Source organism: Melospiza melodia, chromosome 4, assembly GCF_035770615.1.
Source record: "Melospiza melodia melodia isolate bMelMel2 chromosome 4, bMelMel2.pri, whole genome shotgun sequence".
Lineage (NCBI taxonomy): Eukaryota > Metazoa > Chordata > Aves > Passeriformes > Passerellidae > Melospiza > Melospiza melodia.
Genome location: NC_086197.1, coordinates 84336593 through 84360454, shown reverse-complemented (window position 1 = coordinate 84360454; position 23862 = coordinate 84336593). Strand labels below are relative to the sequence as shown.

The 23862-nt window shown below is 42.8% G+C and overlaps 1 protein-coding gene across 7 annotated transcripts; it reads left to right on the top strand.

The window, feature by feature from the left end:
• Nucleotides 1-1697: 1697 nt before the first annotated feature.
• PANX2 (pannexin 2) lies at nt 1698-23862 on the top strand. Of its 7 annotated transcripts, none has more exons than XM_063155427.1 (5): nt 1698-2136; nt 2517-2807; nt 18719-20170; nt 21137-21210; nt 22054-22187. In XM_063155427.1, the coding sequence occupies exons 2-4, from the start codon at nt 2582-2584 to the stop codon at nt 21166-21168; spliced, it is 1710 nt and encodes a 569-aa protein (XP_063011497.1). In that variant the 5' UTR covers nt 1698-2136; nt 2517-2581; the 3' UTR covers nt 21169-21210; nt 22054-22187. The 7 variants fall into 7 exon arrangements, with proteins under 7 accessions (XP_063011497.1, XP_063011496.1, XP_063011493.1 ...); XM_063155428.1 differs by lacking the exons at nt 1698-2136; nt 21137-21210 and adding exons at nt 12382-12503; nt 12933-12985 and having other exon boundaries at nt 2668-2807; nt 22054-23862; XM_063155426.1 differs by lacking the exon at nt 22054-22187 and having other exon boundaries at nt 21049-21177.

Sequence of the window (23862 nt, the reverse complement as noted above, 5' to 3'; positions counted from 1 at the left end):
TAGTGAGAATTAGAAAAGTGGTCTTTCAGCTGCAGTCTCAAGGAGCAGAACGAGATTGTCAACAGCAGACAAATCATGGGGAAACAATTACAGTGTTGAAAGTCTGAGCAAAAGTTTTGCACAGCAGCTGTGCTGCCTCAGGCTGTCAGTGCCATGCTCAGCATCATCCCTCTGGCAGCAGCAGTAACAAGTGCAGAAGGTATTTTGGTTCTTTTTTGTTGGAATGGAAAGCTCTTTATTAGAGGCTGATAAAATACAAATTATTCCAAATGCAGCTAGAGCAAGAGAAATTGATGCATCTATCTCTCATCACAGATAGCTAGGATTATTGAGGCTTGCAGCCTGTGCCAGAAACTGTCCCCACTTTTCCTCAGCTGTGGGAACAACACAGGCTGTACACTGTTCCCAAGTTCACCACACCAGGATCCTCACTGCTCTGCCTCCTACCTTGCCCTGCCCAGGGTACAGCTGGTCACTCTACTACATGACAAGTAACCACTGTACCTGCACAAGGGGGTGAGAAAAGGGGACCTCTCCTCCCTGCCTTCTGCCTATGAGGCAGATCCTGCATGTCCTTACAGAAAACCAACAGAGGTAGAGCCCATGGAGGATTAGATGCAGGAAAAATTAAACGAGTGATGGTTACAGGTTCAGGCTCTACTTAGGCTCTATTGCCTTCAGTACTCTTCAGGAGCATGTGGCACCAACAGCTTTGTGTCTGCTGCCTGGGATCCTTGCTCAGTGACCATCAGGACATCCCTCTTGCCTAGTTCATTATCTCCCTGCCTGGAGGGAAGGACCCCTGCCAAGAAGTATTATTTAAAGCTTGCACCCAATATTTAAACTTGAATAATAAACACAACCATCATACTGTCACAGTGACCAGGGAAATGAAAATTTCAACGCAAAGATAAAAATCCCTGCCTTGCTCATGTGAGTTGCAGATGACAACTGCAAATCTTTGACAGAAATATCAGCAATATTTAAGTTTATTTCTGGTTTTTATCTAAGTACTGCTAAATATAAAATCCATAAACAAGAAGCAGGATCTGTGACCTGGAGCTTTTGACACCATGGCTGCAGGCTATGATGCAGCACATATGGCCTCCTTTGATGCTGTGTGGTGTAGCTTTATTCCCAGTGTGTTAATGCGTGCTCCGTTCCCTGCCTGTTCCAGAGCACAGCAAGGTGTGGCCATCTGTGAATACACAGGTCTGGACATCATCAGAGGCTCTGGGTGAAAGCTGCCCTCCGCTTCTAGACTGTTTTACCAGGTGTGGCCGACACCTTCTTTAAAAGGACAGCCTCTGGAAGGGCTTTCTATTGGCAGCACTTAAATCCCTGACGTGCCCGCAGATCCCAGACCTTCAGGGCCCGCTTGGGTGAGGGTTTCCCTTTCCCTCATCACTACCCTCTCTATCCCTCAGCCGGGGAGCTCCCGCGTACCCGCGCCTGAGCTGCCGTGTGCGGGCTCCGGGCAGGAGAAGGGAGGGGCCCCGCGCCCCGTCCTGCCGGGATCACCGTTCCCGGTGCCGCCCGTGTCCCCCCGGCCGTGCCCGGGACCCTCCCGGGGCCGCCGCTGCCCGCGGTGCTCCCGGGCCGCCCGGCGCATGCGCAGTGCCGCGGCCGCGCGGTGGCTCCTGCGGGGACGCGGGCGCCGGGGCCGCCGCGACGTGTTGCGCTCGGAGCCCGCATGGGCTGTGCCGCACTGGCTGCTGCGGCCGCGCCGCTCCCGGCCGCCCTGCTGCGGCCGCGCCCGGCTCCGCAGGCTCCAGCTGTTCGCTGGGATGCCTTAAAGGACCTCTGCCTTCCCGCAGTTCATTTCGGGCTGCTCTTGCCTCCTCCTCCTCCCCACGGCTGCGAGCGAGCCCCTTCTTGAAACTGCTCCGCACGCTATTGCTGCTTGGTGCAGGCGGGCATTTCCATGCGAGCGCCAGGCGCCCGCTGCCGTAACGTGCATCAGCGCATCAGCCACCTCCCGCTCCGAGCCCGGAGCGATTTCATTACTTGTCGTGGTGCAGGGACCATTTTTCGGCAGGAAGGTCCAGTGTAAGTTTATTTTCGGCTTCCGCTCTTCTGTACGGCCGTCGGTTTTGTTCAGCATCCCCCGGGAGCCGAGGGAACCGAAGCTGCCAGGTAAATGCCCCCTTCCTTGTCTGCAGCACTTGGGGAGGCGGCTCCGGTCTGCCTGCTTGCATGGCTGCTGCGCCGCTGTTGTACGGCACGCGTTGCGAAGCGGAGGCAGCGCTTATGGCACAGCTGTCACCGGGCATCTCGTGTCGCCGCCCGCCTCTCGTGATTTGGCTCCGCAGGCTGCGGGGAGCGGGGCTGCCGTGCCTCGCACAGCCGCTGCTGCCGCTGCCGCCGGGGTCGCGGCCGCCCCGCCCGCCCCGCGCTGCCCGGGCCGGCGGGGGCTGCGCGCCGGGCCCGCGGGGCCGGGGGAGCGCACGGGGCCGCTGCGGCAGCGCGGCCCGGCCGCGGCCCCGCCGTCACCGCTGTCGGTGTTGTCCCCGCAGGCCGGGCGGGCGCCGTCCGTCCCCGGGGAAGCCCGGCGGCGTGAGGCCGCCCGCCGCCGCTGCTTATGCAACACATCATCGATAACCACCCCGACATGGCCACGGCGCTGCTGGCGGGCGAGAAGCTGAAGGAGCTCATCCTGCCGGGGCAGCAGGATGACAAGGCGGGCGCGCTGGCGGCTCTGCTGCTCCAGCTGAAGCTGGAGCTGCCCTTCGACCGCGTGGTCACCATCGGGACCGTCCTCATCCCCATCCTCCTCGTCACCCTCGTCTTCACCAAGAACTTTGCCGGTAAGGGCGGCAGGACGGGCAGGGTCGTGTGCCAGTGCATGCTGAACGAGACCCTGGTGCTGGGAGATGTCAGCCAGCCCTCGCCGTGGCGGTGGGGACAGCGGCAGGGTGGGGACAGCGGCAGGGTGGGGACAGCGGCAGGGTGGGGACAGCGGCAGGGCGGCAGTGCCGCTGCCCCAGAGCCGCCTGTGCTCGGGAGGCGCCGCTGCCCCTCGCCGTGGGGGCAGGACAGCGGTGTTGCCTCGCTGGGCAGGGTGGTGCTGTCGCCGTCCAGGCCGGTCCCCAACGGGGACAGCTGCTGCCTCTTGCCCTGGCCGGCAGGCGAGGGATGGGGCGGTGCTGGTGCTGCCCAGCCGCAGGTGAGAGCTGGCGTGGGTGACAGAGCAGGTTAATAATGCTTGAGGTGGATCCTGGACAGGTCCTGAGCTGGACCCTGGCTGATGTCAGGCATCGTCCTGATGTTACTTCTACAGCGTGAGTGTTAACACAGCCTAGCAGGGAGAGGCTGATGCTTTCATGGAGACTGATACTATATATGGAGCCCCATGCAGTGTGCTCTGCCAGATTGTGGCAGTGGAAAGAAATCACTGGTATCTCTTCTGCTGAGGGTTATCTTGCATAAACTGGTCTAAAAAGCCTGGTTTGAATGCCCATCACCACCAGCCTCAGAAGGTCACGTTTTGGTGAGCCTTGAAAATTTCCGATCCAGTGAACTGTTATGGCACCTTTTGGGCCACTAGCACACATGTAAACATTGTTTTGCTGTGTGGATTGTAGGCTTGATGAGTGTAGCTGCCAGTGCATGACTGCTTTTAATGTCCCTTGCAGCTCCATACTGAAAATCCATGGGAAATTATTAGTGCTTTAATGTGCAGGACTGACCCGGCAGATCTGGCAGTCCGTAGCTTGTGAGGTGAGAGTTGGCTGTAGTTAACCAGTTTAAACATACCAGAATCAGGCTCTTGGTTTTTATGCTGCTTTGGGATTGACTTCCAGTCCTTAATACTTGTTTTCATTATGAAGTGAATTAAATCACCTAGCAGTATAACTGCTTACAAGTGGAGTCTGGAGATTTTTCTTAATTATAGTTAAAACTTTTTTAATCTACCTCATTTTTTAAAAAAATTAGTTTTATAGCTCAAGATCTTCAGCCACAGTTAGTAAGAATCTCATCTTTTGGCTGCTCTTCTGGAGGTATCTTGGAGAAACCACGTTTACAGGGACATAAAAACTGGCTCTTCATAGCAACTGAAAGACAGGTTTCAAGGTCATCTGTGGGATGCAAAAGTTTTGTGATCACTTCCTCTGCAGAGAACTAAGCTAATGAAAAGGCGATCCTACAGCAGCTCACAGGAGTGCATGCTTACATATATGCTTTCATACTGTTTGAGATGCACAGATTGGAGTACACCTAAAGACGGCCTTGGATGCAGGCAAGGTCTTGCCCCTTTCCTGTGTGTTCTTGAGATAGGGCAGGATTGCTGGCAGAAGCCCCTTGGTGCCTCGCTGCTTGGTCAGATCGCAGCAGCTTGCTCCATGTGAGGAAACCACCTGAGGCTGCAGATGGTAGAGAAGTGTCCAGTCTGAGACTCAGATTTATACAGTGGATGTCCCTGTGTAAACTGTGGTCCACACACATACAGAAGAAAGAGGGCCTGTTGAATTTGCTCACATCTGCCTGTACTTCTGCTGTTGAGTTTATTTTGTGGTGTGGAAGACTGTTATCTAGGCTCACAGCTGTGTTCCAGATTTTTTTTTCAGAAGGACTAAAGGCAATGTCACTTATGTCTACTTATGGGCTGTGTGTGCTGATTTGACCCAGTCAGATAGATAGATTATCTATCTAGATAGATAGATAGATAGATAATAAGCAGTAGGCTATTGTGTCCTGCCGGGACAAAACTTATAAGATAACACAGAAAAACACCTTTACATCTCTGGGAAAACGTGGGATAACGTTCATTATCTCATATGATGTCATGTTTGTTCAGATGGTCTCAGTTAGAAAAATAATACGGGAAAAAGAAAATGTTATGCAAGAGAATGTAATGGAAAAGGTCTAAGGATCTAATAAAACTAAATAGATAATTTTTAAGCTTAAGTCAAAGAGTTCCAGGTTAATGAATTCATTTCTGCTTCCACAGAGTTCAAGAGCAAAACTTACATTAATTTTAATGTGATCTTAATCAGATGTTGCTCTTTTAATGAAACAGTATTTACTCAGACTTCTTTGCTAAGTCATGCATGTCCAGAGATACTGACCCTGGTAATAACAATAGTTCAGCTGGATTCATGCTTACTACTGATTCTGCAGTTTGTGTTGTTTCACCCATACACTGTCACCAATCTTGAAAAAAATCTAACTTTTTTTGTTTTGAATACTGCTCCTTCTGTGCAATTTAAATAGTAGCTATGCAAGTACAACCTTTGCTGATGAAATTGAGTAAGGTACCTACTGCCTTTTGGTTGTGAATATCATAATAGCTTCCCAAACTTTGCTTTGGGCCCTTGTGTGCTTATCTGATACTTGCCATTATTTTTCATTCTGTTTATGATACCCAGTGCAAGCTATGTGAAGATACCATCATGCCACTAAACTGAAAACAACCCCTTTTCTGGGGTCTATACCACGTTACTTAATCAGTATTGATAAAGCTGTTGGAACAATGGTGTGTGCACTCGAGACATGAAAAGGTAGTTGTCTAAAAGCAGTGATTTCTCAACACTTTTTTGCTGAGGATTGGAAGAACTCTCATGATCAGTGGATAGAGGAGATCAGAGCCTCTTATCTAGTTTATGTGTGTGCAAAGTGTAGCTGAAAGTCAAGACCAGCTGTACAGTCTGTGCAACAAGGCTGGAGAGAATTGGTCAGGCAGGGTGGGTGTCCTGCCCTGGGGATGTGCAGAAGGCTCCCCATCATCATGGAAAGCTGGGAGTCCCCAGGCAGCAATAGCTCTGCTGGGGACAGAGGCTGCAAGGAAGCATGAATGAAAGCAAAGTTCAGCCATACATCAGAGGACAAAGAAAGAGCATGGTGTTTATTTAAAAGATTGTAATTGACAACCTTAAAAATCATTATGCCTGTAGTATAATATATTGTATACTCTATTTTGCCTGTGGCTGCCTAGTGAATTATGTTGTTTTAGTGCCATGGGCAAAGTCATTGTTTAGGTAAACACATGTGCTCTTCATATAAGTGATTTATTTGCCCTTGAGTTGGAGTGTTCTGATCTTTATATTTCTTTTGAGAAATTTAATGACAAATTACTGTTTTGGTAGCATAAAAGGCAAGACCTAATTGTTTAGCAGATACTGTGCCAATATTGTGAAAAAATCACAGTTCATCTGAGCTTAATGTGTTACAAAAGACTTTAAATTAGATACTGTGCTTTTCTGCTATCATAAAGTCATAGAACGGTTTGGGTCATAAAGTACTTCAAAGATCATATAGTCCAGCTCCCTGCCATGGACATGAATGCCTTCCATTAGACCAGGCTACTCAAAGCCCTGTCCAGCCTGGCCTTGAACAGTTCCTTGAAGAGATGGGACATCCACAACTTCTATGGACAATCTGTTCTGGTGCCTCACCATCCTCACAGTAAAGAATTTCTTCCTTGTGTTCAATCTAAAGCAACCCTTTTCCAGTTTAAAACCACTGTCCTGCGAAGCAGGCCCTGCTAAAAGTCTGTCCCCATCATTCTCAAAGCCTCCTTTCAGTGCTGAAAGGCCTCAGTAGGGTCTTCCTGGAACCTTCTCTTTTCCAGGCTGGACAGCCCCAGTTCTCTCAGCCTGTCATAGAAGTTCTCCATCCCTCTGATGATTTTCATGGTCCCTCTGGTCTCACTGGGGCAGATGTTTCCTGTGCAGAGAGTTTCAGTCCTGCACATGGAGTCTCATGAGGACAGAGGGGACGGCTCTCAACCTCCTCCGTGTTGTGCAGCCCTGTGTGCTTGGTGTCCTTACAGTGTGGCTCAAGGGGGAAAGAGGGGTTGTCATCCCTGGTGGGCTTTGGCTCTATAAATGAATCTGTAACGTAGCTAAAATGTATTGGGAGATAAGGTTTTGTTTGCATACTTCACTACTACGTTGCCATCTGGGGTGCATTTGGGGTGAAACTGAGCTCTCTGCAGGAGGAAGGCAAAGGGCAGACACACTGCTAGGATGTGCTCCTGAAAGTTAAGTTCAGGCTGCAAAGGAGGCAGTAAGAGCTTGACCATTGATTTCAGTGGGGACAAGAGTTCACTCTGATGGCTGAAGAAGATATGATTCCTGCTCTGACCCCCACTTCCTAAAGCTTTTCACAGGAGGAAAGAAAGTCATGTAGCTAACCTCCTACAGTGTCACTTCTGAGTCTCCTTAATCTCCTTTGGTTTTCAAGCAAACCAGTGTGATTCCAGAAAGGACACCCCTAGAAAGTTAATTAAAATAAATCTATGAATCTATAAATCTTTTCCATTTTACTGAGCATAAGATCATCATAAAGTCATCTAGGAGCGATATTCAGTTACCCAACACAAAGAAAACCCACATGAGCACTCACAGAAGAAGAATGAATATTATTTCCCTTTCTAAAACTCAACCATGAATGGACTTCATATAAAACTAGAATATCCTCTCTTTAGAAGTCAATATATGATGACCTTGAGGATAATAAAGAAAGTTTTTGAGGCATTTTTCTCTCACCTAGTGGATGGAATCTGTATATAATTATGATTTTTCTGGTTTCCTGGAGTGAGGGGGCTATCAGAAGGCAGCGTAGGCTAAAGGATATCTCTCCAATAGCAGTGTCCTTGTTGAGGTAACAGTGCATACAGTGGGTGGTCCCAAGGGAACTTTGGTTTGCTCTGTTTTTGTTTGAAAATTACTGATTTAAAGATAACAACTAATTTTTTATTTAAATATGAGAGCAAATGTGTTTGAAAGAGCACATGGCACAACCCCCATCAGAACAGTGACATAACCCCCATCACACCCTGTATAGTCTTAGCCATCTTCTGGAGCACTCATGCAGATGTGCATGCAGTTCTTTGCAGAGATCCATGCTTGTATTTGACTCTCTGGAGATTTGATTTCTCATACCAAGCTTTTTATTTCCTAGCAGTTAGTTATTCCCGTGCAAACTAGAAGTAAAATACAACCAGTATGAACAGAGAGTTCAGATTTGATAGTACTGCACTGTCCCAGTGTAGGAATAGGTGACTATTCATACTGGTACTGCCTGGTGGTAAAGCAAATTTTATTGCTTGTTACTTTTGTATTTCCCTTTTAGCTGCATTGAAGCCTCCTGGATTGTTTCCTATGATAAAGGTTTTGGGATTCTTTTTATTGGAAGTGTTTCTTTCTGACCTAAGTCAGCCTTAGGTTAATATTTAGTGAAAGAAATGGTAATATACCAAATTTAATTAAATTTAGAGGGTAAGGATTTAAGGTACATAGTCTTAGTCCAGCTGTAGTCTGTGTTCGTTTTCAGTTTATAACTTTTTTTAGTTACAAAGTTTCAGTATCTCTTGTCAAGGCATGGTCAGTATGGATATAGATAAACAAGATCAGTCCATCAGCCTTTCCATTTTCACTTCCTTTCCAAAATGCACAGAATGTGGAGTGTTAGACTGCCAGTTTGAGGTGGGTCTGTTTGATGTTCCATGTTTTTTGTCCTTCACTCTCCCCGGTTTTGCCGTGGCACCAGTGCACACCAGCTGCAGCCAAGGGTGGGATGCTGCTGGGTCAGCCTGTGCTGTGTCCTCTCCTCCCTGGCTGGCAGTGGTGCTGCAGCAGCAGGTGGCAGCAGCCTTTGGTGTTGAGTGTCTCCTGGCGTTTGCTGCACCTCCAGCACACTGTTCTGTAATCCAGTAGGTTGAGAGACACTTGGCTTTCATGATGTGCTGCTTAGTTCTTTTGTATCACTTACTGTTTTTAGTGAGTGGTTTAAATATTCCAGTGTTGTGCTGGGTTGAGAAGCAGCCCCATCAATAATGTCTGTGGGAAGTTCTCTCTGTAAGGGACCAGACAGTGGTGGGTTCCAAAGGAGATTACATTACTGGGTTTGTTGTGTTATCTTCACAATATTGAAATATTTTGGTTTCCAAACTGATGTTGTAATGGTACTGCTAAGTCATATCCCTCTTGTACAGTGCCTCACACTTTCTGTTCACAGTGAATTATTCTTTCCATATTGCAGTCATGTTTGCTTTTCCCACCTGTTAAATGCTGGTATTTTATTAAAATAAAGCAAAGCATTCATCCAGTTGATTTTTATACTTTAGTCAAAAGCCAAGCTTTGGCATTGGTTTTCATGGTAGGTTCTTAGAACACTGCCTACAAAATACAAAGGAGGTTGCTCAAAAATACTGTATTTCTGTGTCTCTTAGCAGTGGTGTAGTTCAGCCCTCTACCATCCTTCTGCTGGAAAATTTTCATAAGAAAACAATGGAAGGAAACAGTGTTTAATGGCTGAAGTATCAGTTCAAGGTTTTATGTTATATTTTCTGATTTGTAATCATTTGCATAAGCAATGCTTGCATTACTGTGTAATACAGTATATGCATGACTTCAGTGTCTTTTTCACTTTTCACCCTACAATATGTTTGAAATAGTAGATGTCATATTTTTATATTGTGAGATGGAGTTTTATTTTGTATTTCTGGTCACTTTTCTATTTCTATTTGTTTCAGATTCTGTCAGAATAATTACATATGCTTATTTAGGTGACTTACCTAATAGATGGCTTTTGATCTTACTTTCTATTTTTTCTCTCCAACTGCACTTGAAGAAAGTGAAGATGGCATTTTCCCAAGTGACTTTGTTAGTGCTAAGAGTACAGAGCTGGATTGTTCAGTGTATGACAAAGTGATGACACCGCTGCAGAAATTGTTCTGAGGTGATATTAGCAGAGAAAAGAGGATTTAGGGAGGGTAGCAGTACCACTTAAGTGCTTTCTTAGCACATGTTTTTTAAAAGGAATACAATGGTGCAAGCACCCACAGGCTGGCTGCAGTTTGGCTGTTTGCATTGCTGATGGAACTTTTCCCAAAGGATAAGGGCCCTTTACACGCACACAAACTCGAGGTGTGCACAGGATGCACTAGCTGGGACTCTGTGAGCTTTGATTGTTTAAAGATTTCCAGTTCCACAGGCGAAGGGTGAATAGAAAGGTATTCTTGAGGAAATGCATGAGCTTTACATCACTCCACTGCAGTTCCTAGGGGCTGCAGATATTTTTTCTGTCATAAATTCCATTTCTCAGACCTCATCAACTCACATGCATCATCATTTTTTAATCATGTCTTTAATGACCTGTTTGCATTATTAACCCCTTTATTTTTTCAAGTGTCATATGTGGGAAGAGGTCCAAAATACAGATGAATTTTAGCTTACTACATACTTTCAGATAACCAACAGATTTGAACAGACGGCAAAAAATATTTTTATTTAAGAGCTACCTAATTTATTCACCTTTGACAAAAGGAAGCCTTGTGAATAAATAAAGAGTAAGGTCAAGACTGTTTTTCAAAGTTGAGTTATTTGAGGCTCTTTGTTGTCTATAAACTAGATAGAAATCATGCATCCATGATGTAGAGGAAATTTCAGCTTATGTGGTTTCTTACATGTATAAAAGTCTTCAGGAAGAATCTGCATCATCACTGAATTCCTTGGGTCCTCTCAGTATTAAAAATAGTTGCAGTGGACACGCTCAGTACGTGTATATGTTTACAAAAGCTGAATAATTTCACAGTAAACCAGCATAATTCTTGTAGGTTCCTTCTTTTCCACATGATACAGGATTTATTCTAAGAAAAACATTGAAATCAGGAAACACATTTCCATCGCTGGGGATTTTGTCTCAGGCCTGTATTACACTCTTGCATTTGAATGGATGCAGCTGTTCACTGTGACAGCAGGCACAGTTAGCAAGCTTTGGGGGTTTGTTTGCTTTCCTTCAGTGGCACCAAGCCTGTCATGCAGAGTTCATGCAGCAGTGCTGCAGCCAGGTGCTGAGGTGTGTGGTAGGGTTTTTGCAGCTCACAGCTCAGTGACCGTTTCTGGAGTTTCAGTTTAATTTTAGTTTTATGATGATGTAATTATTTCACATTTTGAGGTTGAGGTACCTTACCTTCTGTGAGATTGATGTTTTCCTCAGGAGGTCAGGAGCCCTCCACACTGGAAAGGCAGAGGCTTGGGAGTCTCGGGTGGTGGATTGTTCTGTCTCTTCTGTGATGAATCAAAACAGTTCTGATGCTTCACAAAACCCAATTTCTCTACACATGGAGGAGCCAGTTTTCCAAAAGCAGCAGAGCAGCCATCTCTGGCCTCTAAATACTATGTTATTAACATAATGTTATTACCTAATGAGCTAACTGTTGGTCCTTTTCTTCTTTTTCAATATGAATTTTTCCGGGTGCTGTACTTTATGCCAAGAGGTACTTAATACAAGCCATCTTTTTAATTTCTAGTCATTAAATAATAATAATAATGCAATAGAAAGAACATGCTGTTTCCTCTTGCTTTCTGTGATTGTAATTTGTACTCGACCCTTGATTTAAGAAGCCACCACAGTTCATGTCTCATCAGTTTCACTGGATTTTCATGATTCATTTCATTTCAGCATTTATTCTTGCAGTTCCTTCAGGTGTTACTGCAGTCCACGTTATCATCCTCTCTGAGTGCATGTAATTGCTTTGGGGTTCCATCTCTAGAGGGCAATTTTTGACCTCTGCAAAACATTAAAATATTATTTTCACACCTTACTACTTCTCCTATGCAGAAGATCTGTACATCACTGAAATTCCACTCACCTCCTCATGCAAGCACTAAATTTAGAAGTGAACGTTATTCAGATCTCTTTTGTAGGACTGACTGCGTGGCTGAATTTCGTTAATTATATTTAGATTAATACATTCCTTTAAATTCAGATCTAACCTTCCCTCAAATCTGGGCACCAATAGTCAGCCACTATAAATAAGCTCTCTTTTCAGTGACTTTACCGTGCTGCATGGCCACCACATGGTAGAGGGCAGCTCATGACTGAGGACACATTCCTCTGTAGGAGCAGCCTGAGGGATTTCATCTAAGTGTTTCTGCACCTTCCTCAAAACAGCTGCTGTTTCCAATACACACCAGACAAGCAGGAGTAGGTGTCTGGTGTTCTTGACTAACCTGGGCAGGTGTACAAAGCCTGAAGCCTCAGATTTCCAGTAAGTGTGAGCACATCAGCTGCTTTTAGAAGAGCCAGAGTCTGTTACATACAGGGAATATGGTTCTGTAAATTTATATATACACTAGGAAAGTGCATTGTTAATTCATTGATTCTACAGATCCAAAATATTTGCAGTTCAAGCAGCAGTTCTGCAAGGCAAAAAGACCCAAATTGGAAATACAGGGAGACCTGCTGCTACCCCTGCACTTCAGTTACCCTTGTGGGTGAGCCATTGCCAATCAATCTTTGAAATTGCTTATCTGCAGCTCACTCTTTATGACTAATCCTTACAGAGTATAGGCAAATAAAACCCAATAGCAGCAGTGGTTTCCTGTCTCATTTTTTTAGGGACTTTCTTTTCAAGATTTTTTTCTTAAACAGGACAAGTGGTTTCAGAAATTGGGCAAAAAAGGCTTTGCTGATCATGGAGAAATTTGTACCTTAGGAAGACTTCATGGGCATGGAACCTCTATTCAGACTGGAAAGAATATTCCCTAAGAAAGGTAAAGGTATTTTCTCTTTATTTCAGTAAAACTAGTAATTTTTTATAATTAGCTTGCTGAGTTAAGGCTTTGTTTGATGGATGTTTTCTCATTCATATGAGTAAAGTCAGTGAGTTCAATAGGACTGTATGACACACAAAATTAATATCAGGGATCCATCCTTACCTTGTACTAATTTCTAGCCTTTAAATATCCTTTAAATAAAGTAATTTAAATAAAGTAGTTAAAATAAGTGAGTTTTTCCTTTTGCTGACAGTTAATTTGGGTATTAGCTAGCATTTGTTCAAATCATTTGAAGCAGAATTACATATTCCTTTTGGACTGTGTGACTGGGATGGAAGACATGTATACTGTTTAGATGATATTTTACTTTCTTAAACTACATTTTCAACCTCAATAACATAAATGTTATTTATTCATTTTTTTCAGAGAGAAGAGGATCCAGGACATTTCTTCTTTTCCATTTAAAAATTGCCGAAAAAGTACTAAATAAATTATTTCTGTTTCTAAAAATAAACAGTTTGCCTCCTGCTTTCTTGTGCAATCCTTTAAGTACTCAAGATGAATGAGGCATGTATGCAGATAGCTTCCATGTATGTGCCACAGAGCAGTATGATAAGGAATACCCTTGTTAAATACCAGCATTTATTGCTGAATTCAGGGAGTTTCTAATTTGTTTTGTCTATTAGAAATGTGGGTACTGGGGAGTGATGGTCAGGGAGATTCAGAGATTCTACCTCAATGTTGGATTTCTCCTTGGAGACAAGAGGAGAGGACTGCACAAGGAGTGCTTCAGAGATCCTGGCTGGATTGCAGCTTACCTGCAGAGGCAGGTTGGGCACAGGGATGAGGATGATTTAGAGCTCTCTCCAAGAGGGCACAGTGCCAGTTGCTAGGAGGCACTAGGCTAGCATGAGTGTGCAGTATATTTACCTCAGAAACTGCAGTTATCAATATCCTTCCCTGATACTTAGCTGGGGTCTCCAGCTCGAGTGTTCAGGCCCTTGTCCAGAGGCTGGAGATGCAGCCTGTTCACAGCACCTGGTCACCAGCTCTGCTGCCTACGCCCTGGGTGGGGTACTGACAGTCACATGGAATGTTAACTAGATCCTTGAAGAAATCTTCACACAAGAGCATACTTACCTTTGCCTTGAATTGAATTCTTGCCTTGCAAGAATTTTCTTTTTATATTTTTGTATTATATTTTCTCAAAGCTGTTTCGTTTTTTTCTGTCTGCTGTTGGAAAATGTTACTGTTTCTTTTGCTTTACGCAATTATTGCGTTGGAATGCTAAATAATGCATTTCAGTGGGAAGATTAATGAAGAGTGATTTCTTTTTCTAGAGTGAATTCTAAAAGCTGGAGGTCACAGGAGGCATATGCAATTTTTTATCATGGTTTATATTTTGGCAAATATATTTTATTCCACTGGGAATGTATTAGGTATAAAAAATCATTTGCCCTGTTATGTAGGAGCATATACTGTTTATTATTAATATTTTTTGTAGTGCCTACCAAAGCACTCTAAATGTGTATTTTGCAGCCTGAAAAAATGGTGTTTAATTCAGGGCCTCTCAAAGAGCACAGTTGAATGTATATTAAGGTATGTGGAGGTTGGGGGACCACTGAAAGGAGGTGGCTGACCTTGGGTTGGGAGCAGTAGGAGTGGCAGTGTGTGCCTGCAGGAAGCCCACAGGCATTTCTCCAAGCCTTTTCTAAAAGCAGCAGACTTGACAGCTCCTGGCTTCAGTACTCTGACACTTCACTCCTTTCCATGCTATCTGGATTCTTTCTAAAGAGGTGTTTTTGAGCACAACCCCTTCCATTATCCCTCTCCCTACCCTGAGTGTCTTCTGCAGCCATGCACTTTCATTCCTCAACTCTGAGATAAGAGTTCTGTGCCACAGCACCTCCCTCAAGTCACTTCTCTCCCTTTCAGAAATGCTGAATATGATGGGATGTTGCAGAATGAGGAATGTGAAAAAACTTATCTGCCAAGGGATTTTAATTTCTCAAGTGGCATAACACAATCAGTTGTATTACACAACTAAGTAATTCTGTGTTGTTTATTTCATCTTGATTGCATGTCTGAAAAACGCAGTCAGATCTCTCTCATACCTTATCCTAGGGGACAGTTCTGCAGATTTCTAGAAGCTACTTAGGTGCACAGTGAGCAGGATAAAATGAATTTACGTGCAATTGTTGAAAACATCTGACATATTGAAAAAAGGGAAATGAAGCTTCTTAGTGTGCATGTTTAGGCTTAAGTTAATATGAAAAAATCATCACATATTACCATCAAAGCCTTTTTTTTAATGTAGTAATTAACTAGGAATATATCTTTCAAGAAGCAGAGAGACAGATTATTTTTATGGGCTTTAAACTAGACAACGTTGAGAGGATGACCAATTCACTCAGCCATAAAAATGCTCCCTAAGCTTTTAAAAATTTTCTTTACAACACTTTACTTCATTGCTGTACACAGTTAAACTGTGGCATCTCAGGAAAAAGCTGTGTTTCATGGTGGCTGGAATGGCTATATGAAAAAGGACCTTCACAAACTGTGTAATTTTCACCATGAAAGAAGAGTATCAGTAGAAACTTTCTATATTTATGAATATAAAGTTAAAAGCAAATGCATTTTGTATATTGCATGATCCAACACCAGAGCTGTGATTTTAACACCATTGCAATCTTTTTTTAATGCTACTTGCCTATCAGGAGAACATTGTAAAACAAGCAAACAAAAAAAACTGCTGTGTCTTCTTGCCAAGTGCATTAAGCAGAGGTCTCCCAGCTAAGTGAGTTATATGTGTGAGAACAACGTGTTCCTCTGCTGTCCTCATCAGATCTGCATGTCAATATCCAGCTATACATCGCTGCCTTTCATAACAAAATCAGCTACTGACATGGTGGTTTTCTTTTTCATTAATTAATGATGGACACAGGCTGCAGTAGAGAAGAAACAGTTCCATACCCTGCTGTACCTGGATCAAACACCTTCAGGGTGTTTGTTAAATGCCAGGTTAAATGGTGCCACTGTCTAAGAAGGAACATTCACAAAAACTAACTCAAAACCTGGTGTGGATCCTGCTTGGCAGCCTCTTGTCAGTGCAGAGAGACAGGTTCTTTGTCCAGGCAACAGCTAAATGCTTTTGCTTTGAATCACTTCAGAAGGGAATTCCTCTCTTCTCAGTTGTCTGGACCATTTTCTAGGGGAATGAGCTTCTAGGTTTGATGCAATGCTTTGTGAGTGAAGTCCTGCTAAATATCCCTGTGGAATAACTTTACCAAAATTTATGACATTACCTGGCAGTAATTATAGCTCAAAGATAATGCTTAGAGAGGTTGTGGCAGCCCCATCCCTGGAAGTGTTCAAGGCCAGGCTGGGTGGGGTTTTGAGTAGCCTGGTCTAGTGGAAGGTGTCCCTGCCCATGGCAGGGGGACTGGGACTAAATGATCTTTAAGATCCCTTCCAGCCCAAACCAGTCTGTGATTCTATGATTCTATATTAGAAAATACCATCTGAATAAAATTATGTTGGAACCCCACTGCTCTCACTGCAATCAGTTAACAGAAGTCCCACTGCTCTACAGAGGATTTGTTTTTATCTGAAGAGTCTTGGGATTTACATGTTATACAATGAAAATCATGCCAATTTTGCAAATATGCAAAGAAAATACTAGACTAGTAGCAACAAGGTACAAAACATAGAGTAAGAGTGGGACACCATGCTCAGCTGGCCAAATAAATTAGAGATCTTTTACAACCTCACAGACAATTAGGTCAGATAAAAACAATTTGAACAGAGGAAAAGAGAGCAAATTCCTCTCAAGTGACGTTTGCTTTTCCTACTGTTTGGGACAGCTTCACTTTGTAGCCTGTAATGCAGCTGGTCTGTCCAAACTCAAGTTCTGAAACTCTTTAGACTTTTTTCACCAAAGCAGTGGCAGTGGATGGAATGCAGTTAGTCTATCAGTGATCTGTCCAATGTAATTGTAAAATATTAAGACATTTTCGTTTGTTTTTTTTTTTTTTAATTATTTTTAAAGGAAAAAGATATTGGATTGTTGTATATATATACAGTTTTGGCAAAGGTCACCCTAGCTTTTGGGTCTCAGTGAAGAGAACTGAAAGAACTAATCAGTTTATTTTATAGCAGTAACTGATGCAGGAATCAAAAAATAGTCCTTATGGCTGATTTGTAGCAATACTTGCTGCTGTTTTCCCAAGTATTTGTGATGTTGAGACCTGGGAGAAATGAACTCATGTCTGCCAGAGAAAACATGGTTTCATATTGGAAAGTTCTACTGGGCTTAGGGATACCCAATTCAAAAAAATTCTGCTTATGAGAAACATAGCATTCTGCTTTGCCTTTTTTACCCCATGGGAACATTTTTACATGTTCTGTTTGGTCTCCTGGAGAATTCTACAAGTCTTTGACAGTAGGAGATTAATTTTTTTGTATGCATTCCTTCATGGGTAGGGTTGGGAGGCTGCGTAATTATGAAACCAAGGGAGTCAATGAGCATTTTTCATGTTACATATGGCTGTAAGTACACAAAAATAGTCTAAATTAAAGGGCTTAATCCATCCTCTGAGACTGAAGTTAGCTCATTTTAAAATAGTCTTCAAAAACTATATTAAAGTATTTGCAGGGCATGCTCACTTTACATGCTGTCTTGAGTAGCAGCATTTATTCTGTCAACTCTGTTTAAGGTGGTAGTATTAATTCTCTCTAGGTCACAGAAGAGGTTTGTACCTCGACACCAAAGAACTAACTTTAGCTGTGCTCACATGTGAAAAGTAACTGGTCAAGTAGGAGTCATTTGTTAAGCCAAAGATTAGTGGGATTTGCCTGTCTATTAATTTTTAATATTCAATTTGTTGTTGTCAATATGATTTTTTTTCATTTTCATTATTAAGAGAACAGTGTCACCATGCTCTTCCAGGGAGCTCTTCTTGATCTGGATTGTAAACTTTATTCAGAGCCAGAGCAGGCTTGGTGTTCTTGAGCAATTCTCAAGTCAAGAGAGCATGCCTTTTCCTATGGGCCTCATTCTGGGAAGTTTTTTAAAGGTGTACCAGAACACTCTAAAATATATTCTCTTTGTTCTACCTGTCAAAACATGAAAACATGGTCTTCCTCTTTGAATAGGATGTCTTCATAATGGTCGTTGTTCTTTGGGGAATTAATGCCGCTTTAGATTTCACAAGTTTTTTCTCTCTTTCATGTATTGCTAGAAAAAAAAGATCATGTAAGAACATAATTTATCTACTGAGTCAGGACCTTTATCTCAACATTCTGATGATGATGGTAAAACACAAATGTTTAGAAGGAGTGTTAAAATAGACAAGGAGGTGGTGTAATTTCCTTTGACAAACCCTTTCTGTCCTCCAGCAGACTATGACTGAAATATTTCCTGAGAGAAAAATTGCATCACTGTGAATTTACTAATCCTTGCTATACTTTCTCTCCTATTACTTTGTCTGATTTCTTTCTTGATCCCCAGTATCTGTTTCTTCCGTAATACAGTCTGAGGGCAAGTTGCATTTAATTACACATTGTGTAAAAATATCAAAGTTACAGTTTCAAATGTAGACTTTAATTTTCATAGCAATGAATAGTTAACACACTAGATTCTGTCCTGGTCAGTCACATTTTTATTCAAGAATATTAGCTGAGAGGGATACAGTTGACTAAATCTTTGTATGTCTCGAGTTTCATTTTTTTTTCTCTCAAATCAAATGAGTTGACTTTGTTAATAATTATTAAAAACATTGCCTTAAGCTACATCTAACTTATTTCTATATAGAAGAATTCTTAGCTGGGATAAACCTTAAATTTCATATAATTTTCAGCATTTGCATGGAACATCCTCAGCTACTGGCTTTGTAGTGAATATCAGGTCTTTTAGCTTTACAGAGTTCACGTCGCAGTTGCTCAGGATATTGTTTTCAGAGAAGTCATTAAACCAAAATATGTATTTCTTGCTGACATTTCTAATTCATGGTCATTCTAAAACTTTCAGGTAAATAGTTTTGCCGTAGGGTTTGTGAGGATGTGTTCAACCTGAGCTGGCTAATAGATGTGGAGGGCTTAATGGTCATGTGAAGATACAGTAAAATAAAATTGATATAATTTGAAATGTTTATTTTCCAGAGCCCCTTTTGTAGGTTAAATGCACAGCAGTGACTTTTCTCTCTGTTATACAGAGGAGCCAATATACTGTTACACACCACACAACTTCACCCGCGATCAAGCCTTGTATGCCAGAGGATATTGTTGGACAGAATTAAAAGATGCCTTGCCAGGAGTTGATGCCAGCCACTGGCCCTCCTTGTTTGAGCATAAGTTCCTACCTTATGCACTGCTGGCTTTTGCTGGGATAATGTACATTCCAGCTCTGGGCTGGGAATTTCTGGCCTCCACTCGACTGACTTCGGAGCTTAATTTTTTGCTTCAGGAGATCGATAACTGCTACCACCGTGCAGCTGAAGGGCGGGCACCAAAAATAGAGAAACAGATTCAGTCCAAAGGCCCAGGGATAACCGAGAGAGAGAAAAGAGAAATCATTGAGAATGCAGAAAAGGAAAAAAGCCCCGAGCAGAACTTGTTTGAGAAATATCTGGAAAGAAGAGGACGAAGTAACTTTTTAGCTAAGCTTTATCTTGCAAGACATCTGTTCATCATCTTTTTAAGCATCATACCAATCACATACTTATCCACCTACTATGCTACACAGAAGCAAAATGAATTTACGTGTGCACTAGGTGAGCCTCCAGACAAAACGAGCAGCTCCAAATTGCACATCAGAGTGAACTGTAAACTGCCATCTGTCCAGCTCCAGCGGATTATTGCTGGTGTGGATATCGTTCTCCTCTGCTTTATGAACTTGATAATCCTCATCAACTTGATTCACCTCTTCATATTCCGCAAGTCTAACTTCATATTTGATAAACTGAACAAAGTCGGAATAAAAACCAAGAAACAGTGGCAGAAGTCCCAGTTTTGTGATATTAATATTTTGGCCATGTTTTGTAATGAAAATAGGGACCACATTAAGTCATTGAACCGTCTGGATTTCATTACAAATGAGAGCGATCTGATGTACGACAACGTGGTGCGTCAGCTGCTCGCGGCGCTGGCCCAGTCCAACCACGACGCCACTCCAACCATGCGGGATTCAGGGATCCAGACCATAGACCCAAGCGTTGATCCAGCAGACATTGATGCCAATGAACAGCTCATCATTAAGAGGCCAAGGAAGAAGATGAAATGGATCCCGACCACCAATCCCCTTCCCCAGCCATTCAAGGAACAGTTAGCCATCATGAAGGTGGAGAACCACAAGCCTGATAAGCCCAAGCCCGTGCGGAGAAAAACAGCGACCGACAGCCTTATAGCTCCTCTGTTGGAGTCTGCTGCAAAGACCTCACAGCAATCATCCGCTCACAAGAGCGAGCCAAATGCCATCCCAAGCACAAGCAGTGAAAAAAAGCACACACGGCACTTTTCCTTGGATGTTCATCCATATATACTCAGTAGCAAAAAACCCAAGCCAGAGGTTCAAGCCATGCCCTCGATGCCTACATCAAAAAGCCAAGAGGGTGGATTTTTAAACCAGGAAGAGAATGTTGTAGTGCATGTTACCTCCTCTCTCAAAGGTACAGTATGCCATAATGCCCATACCACCTCCACAGGCCATAATTTACATAGCAATCTTAAGGAACTCAGAGTTTATTGAAACTGTTTGACCTACCTTGCTAGATTTGGGGATAGCTGGTAATCTCAAGGTTTGCAGGTCTCAGAAATAGAGGTTCTCTCTCTTAAACAACTGTATGGAGGGTAAGGATTATTCCAGGTAGAGCTGTACAAAACAGCTGTTGCAGGCTGTTGGTGTGGGTAATCTTTCAAATGTAAGCAGGTTTTCACAACTACAAATGTGGGCATGCTCTGCCAAGGAAATGAGGAGCATTTGGCTTCCATGATACCCTTCCTGCTCCACCAGCACCTGGCACATTTCAAACCTGCCTTATTTTCAAGTCATACAGAAACTGACATGGTAGATGACAGTACCCTGAAAAGTAACAGCCCCTTAGGGGTGTGTGGGAGACTATTAATGGCAGTTAAAGCTGCCTGTGGAAAAAAGATCTCTTGGACTACCAACTCTCAGGGGTTGTCATATGTTTTTCACCTAGATAATTGAAACTCAGCTTGTTGACATTGTTCTTCACGCACACTTTAAATTGCTCTGTGTCCTATGTGGACCAGAGGATGGATGTTCTGAAGTGTGGGTGCTGGTCAGGGATTCAGGATTTCTGCCTTTCCCTTCCCATGTGGCCTCACAGGAGATGCTCTTTCTGTGCCTCAGTTCCCTGTGGGTCCTGTAAAGCCTGTCCCTTTCCTAACTCAAGGGAGTGTTTCAAATATATAAGTAATTGCTATGAACTAGGATGATGAGGAAAGCCATTTGAACATTACAAAAAGTGATAGATCAGTAAATAAACTGATAGAGAGATATCTTCTTGTTTATTTTTGTAAGCTACTGACATAAGAAAGAAGCACAATGCAGTTGAAGTTACAGAAAAATCTGTACGTACTTAAAGCAATGGCTCTCATCTCATTACAAGCTAAGACCTCCCTCTGGGCTTCGACAGACTGACCTCTACCGTCACCCCACTGCCCAGCAAAGAAGTGATTTGAGGTATAAAAGTTTCTGTCACTTCCAAATCCCTATGCTCCTTAGAGTCCTCCAACTCCCCAATGTGCATGTGAGCTATTCTACAGCATTCTTTATCCAGTCACCTGCTCTGATTTCAACTCCTCAAAACTTCTGGGGTTTTCTGGTTCAATTACCTTAATCTAAATTAGTGCTTGAATATTTTAAGGGCAAAAAATAATTACTGGAGTTTTGAGGCTCTGTGACTCCCTATTCACATTAAAAATTTTCAACTTTGTTTTTGAGTTAGACCTACATTGCAGTCCATCAGGTAAGGCAGAGTTATAAATTCTGGAAAGAGACTTCAGTTTATGACAAATTGCTGAGTTCTTTCTAAAGACAAGTGGCTTACAATGTGTAACCACTGGTTTTTCTCATTGAAAATATCAATGCCTTTTGTATTGCATCCTGTGGATTTCAATCGTCATTGCATTTGTCAAAACATTAAATAATACTGTTTTAAAAACACTGACCAGGCTAGGAGGGGAATAAATATACTTTTCAGTTGTTTTGGGTTTTTTTCCTTTATTTTACAAAAATATCATTCACATAAGGAAGCATGAGCATGCATAAAAAAGAGTGAGATTTAGAAACCCCACTTCTTGTTTGTCCTGTTTCCCTGGGCTTATGACCCTGTTGTTTTCAAACAGTCCTGTTTGGATTTCTCAAAGGGTCCCAAGAAAATTCCGCTTGGGATCCTCTTCTGATCCCACTGAAATCAGTGGCGAGACTGCCAATGCCTTTTATTGGTTCAGGACACTCCTCGCTGATGGGCTGGAATGGTGGGAGACTACCTGTCCTTCATCTGTGTGTTTTGTTCTCTTGTAGACACCCCTCACCCTGCAAAAGAGATCCTGTACTCATCCGAGGCATGCAGAACTGTGCCCGCGGCTGCGGCTTTTGTCACGTGCAACCACAACCACATAGCCACCACTGCTGCTGCCACCAGCGTGGCTCTGAACCAGGTCAAGCCAGAGCCCGCTCCTGCTCTGAGCTGCAACCCAGCCCACCCCTTGCTGCACATCAACACGCTGTACGAGGACCACGAGGAGGAGGTGTCCAGCATGATGGACAATGGCATTCACTCTCCGGCGGAGCCCGGGGAGATGCTCTCCATCCCCACGCCCAAGCAGATCCGGCTGGCGACGTTTGACGAGCCCATGGCCATGGTGAGCTCGGTGGAGTACTGAGGGCAGGCCCGGGAGCGCTGGCCTCGGTCCCTCGCCCAGCAATGCAACTCACTGCATGAGCATGGAGAGTTTTCTCACGGACTATCGCTTCTGGTAATAACGCCAAACGGTCCTTCAGGATCACATCATAAGCACTGGCAGTCATTTGCAAAATAGAATAAAGGAAATCTGGTGGAAATAGACCTTTAACACTAAGACAAACCATTAGCTCTAACTCTAAACTATAGCTTCCTGATTGAAATGGGAATTAGCACAATTTATGAACATTAAGAGTCTAATGGCATGCCACAGCAATTTTAGTGAGTGTTTAAATCCTTTGCATTCAGAATCACTGATTAAACTTAACATGGAAGTGAGGTATACTTCTTAATGGCAGCAGTTAAATAAGAGTTCTTTTCTAAGCAGGGAGGATTTTTTTTTTAAATTCAGGATTATGAAAAAGTTATATGCAAGCAAAATTTGTGTTTGTTTGTTTATTTAGCTCACTGATGTTGGGCTTGATGAAGACTTAGCTGAAAGGGCCTTACTACCACCAGCATTTAAGTGCAAAAGATTGACACACTCAATCTCTTGCATTTATAAATGAAAATACCTGAATTATGCCCCGCCCTTTAACATGCTTATATGTTTGATGGAAGATGATTAAATTAAGAGTTTATTTTTTTAAATATATTTTACCATGGAAAAAATTACTTTAATAACTTTTCAAACCAGGTGTTACTTTTAACAAAATGTGTAGAAGAGAGTCATTGTAGCCGCTTATTTTTTCATAGTGTATTTATGAACCAGGTTAGAAACTTTCATGGGTGCTTCACTGATACGAACAACCTTACAGGGGTCATTACAAAATATCTTACAAAATATGAAACCAGCAAACCTGTTTTCAAATAACACACAGTTAAAGAAGTCTATTAATTCAGTTCTACAGATTTGGCTAGTCCTTGATTCAGCAAAAATTAAGGCCATGGATGACACTGAAATGACTCATGTCTAAAACTAAGCACACACTGAAATGGCTTTGCTGGATCTGGGCTCTAGTGAAGGCAGACAATAATGCTGCAGTATGTGCTATCACTGATTCAGTATTTGCCATCCTTGGCTCAAAGCACATCTTCATGCCCATTTTCCTATAATTATGATATGTGTGATCTAATAGAAAACTCTAGTATAACTAAAACGTCTATAAAAGTGTATCATGCAATAACCATTCTCAGCAAAATTATAGTGAAACAAAAAGTGACTGTGTAAAACAATATTCCTAGCTGCATTCAGAATTACAGACTGTGTGTGTTTGCTTCAAAATTATGTATAATGGTAGAAAAAAATATGCAGCACAAATATGGGACTGAAATCTTGAGTTTATTTTTAATTTATTACCTCAGACATGGATATATTATACCAATATTTAATGAAAATAGTACTGAAAATAAATGCCTATTATTCTGAA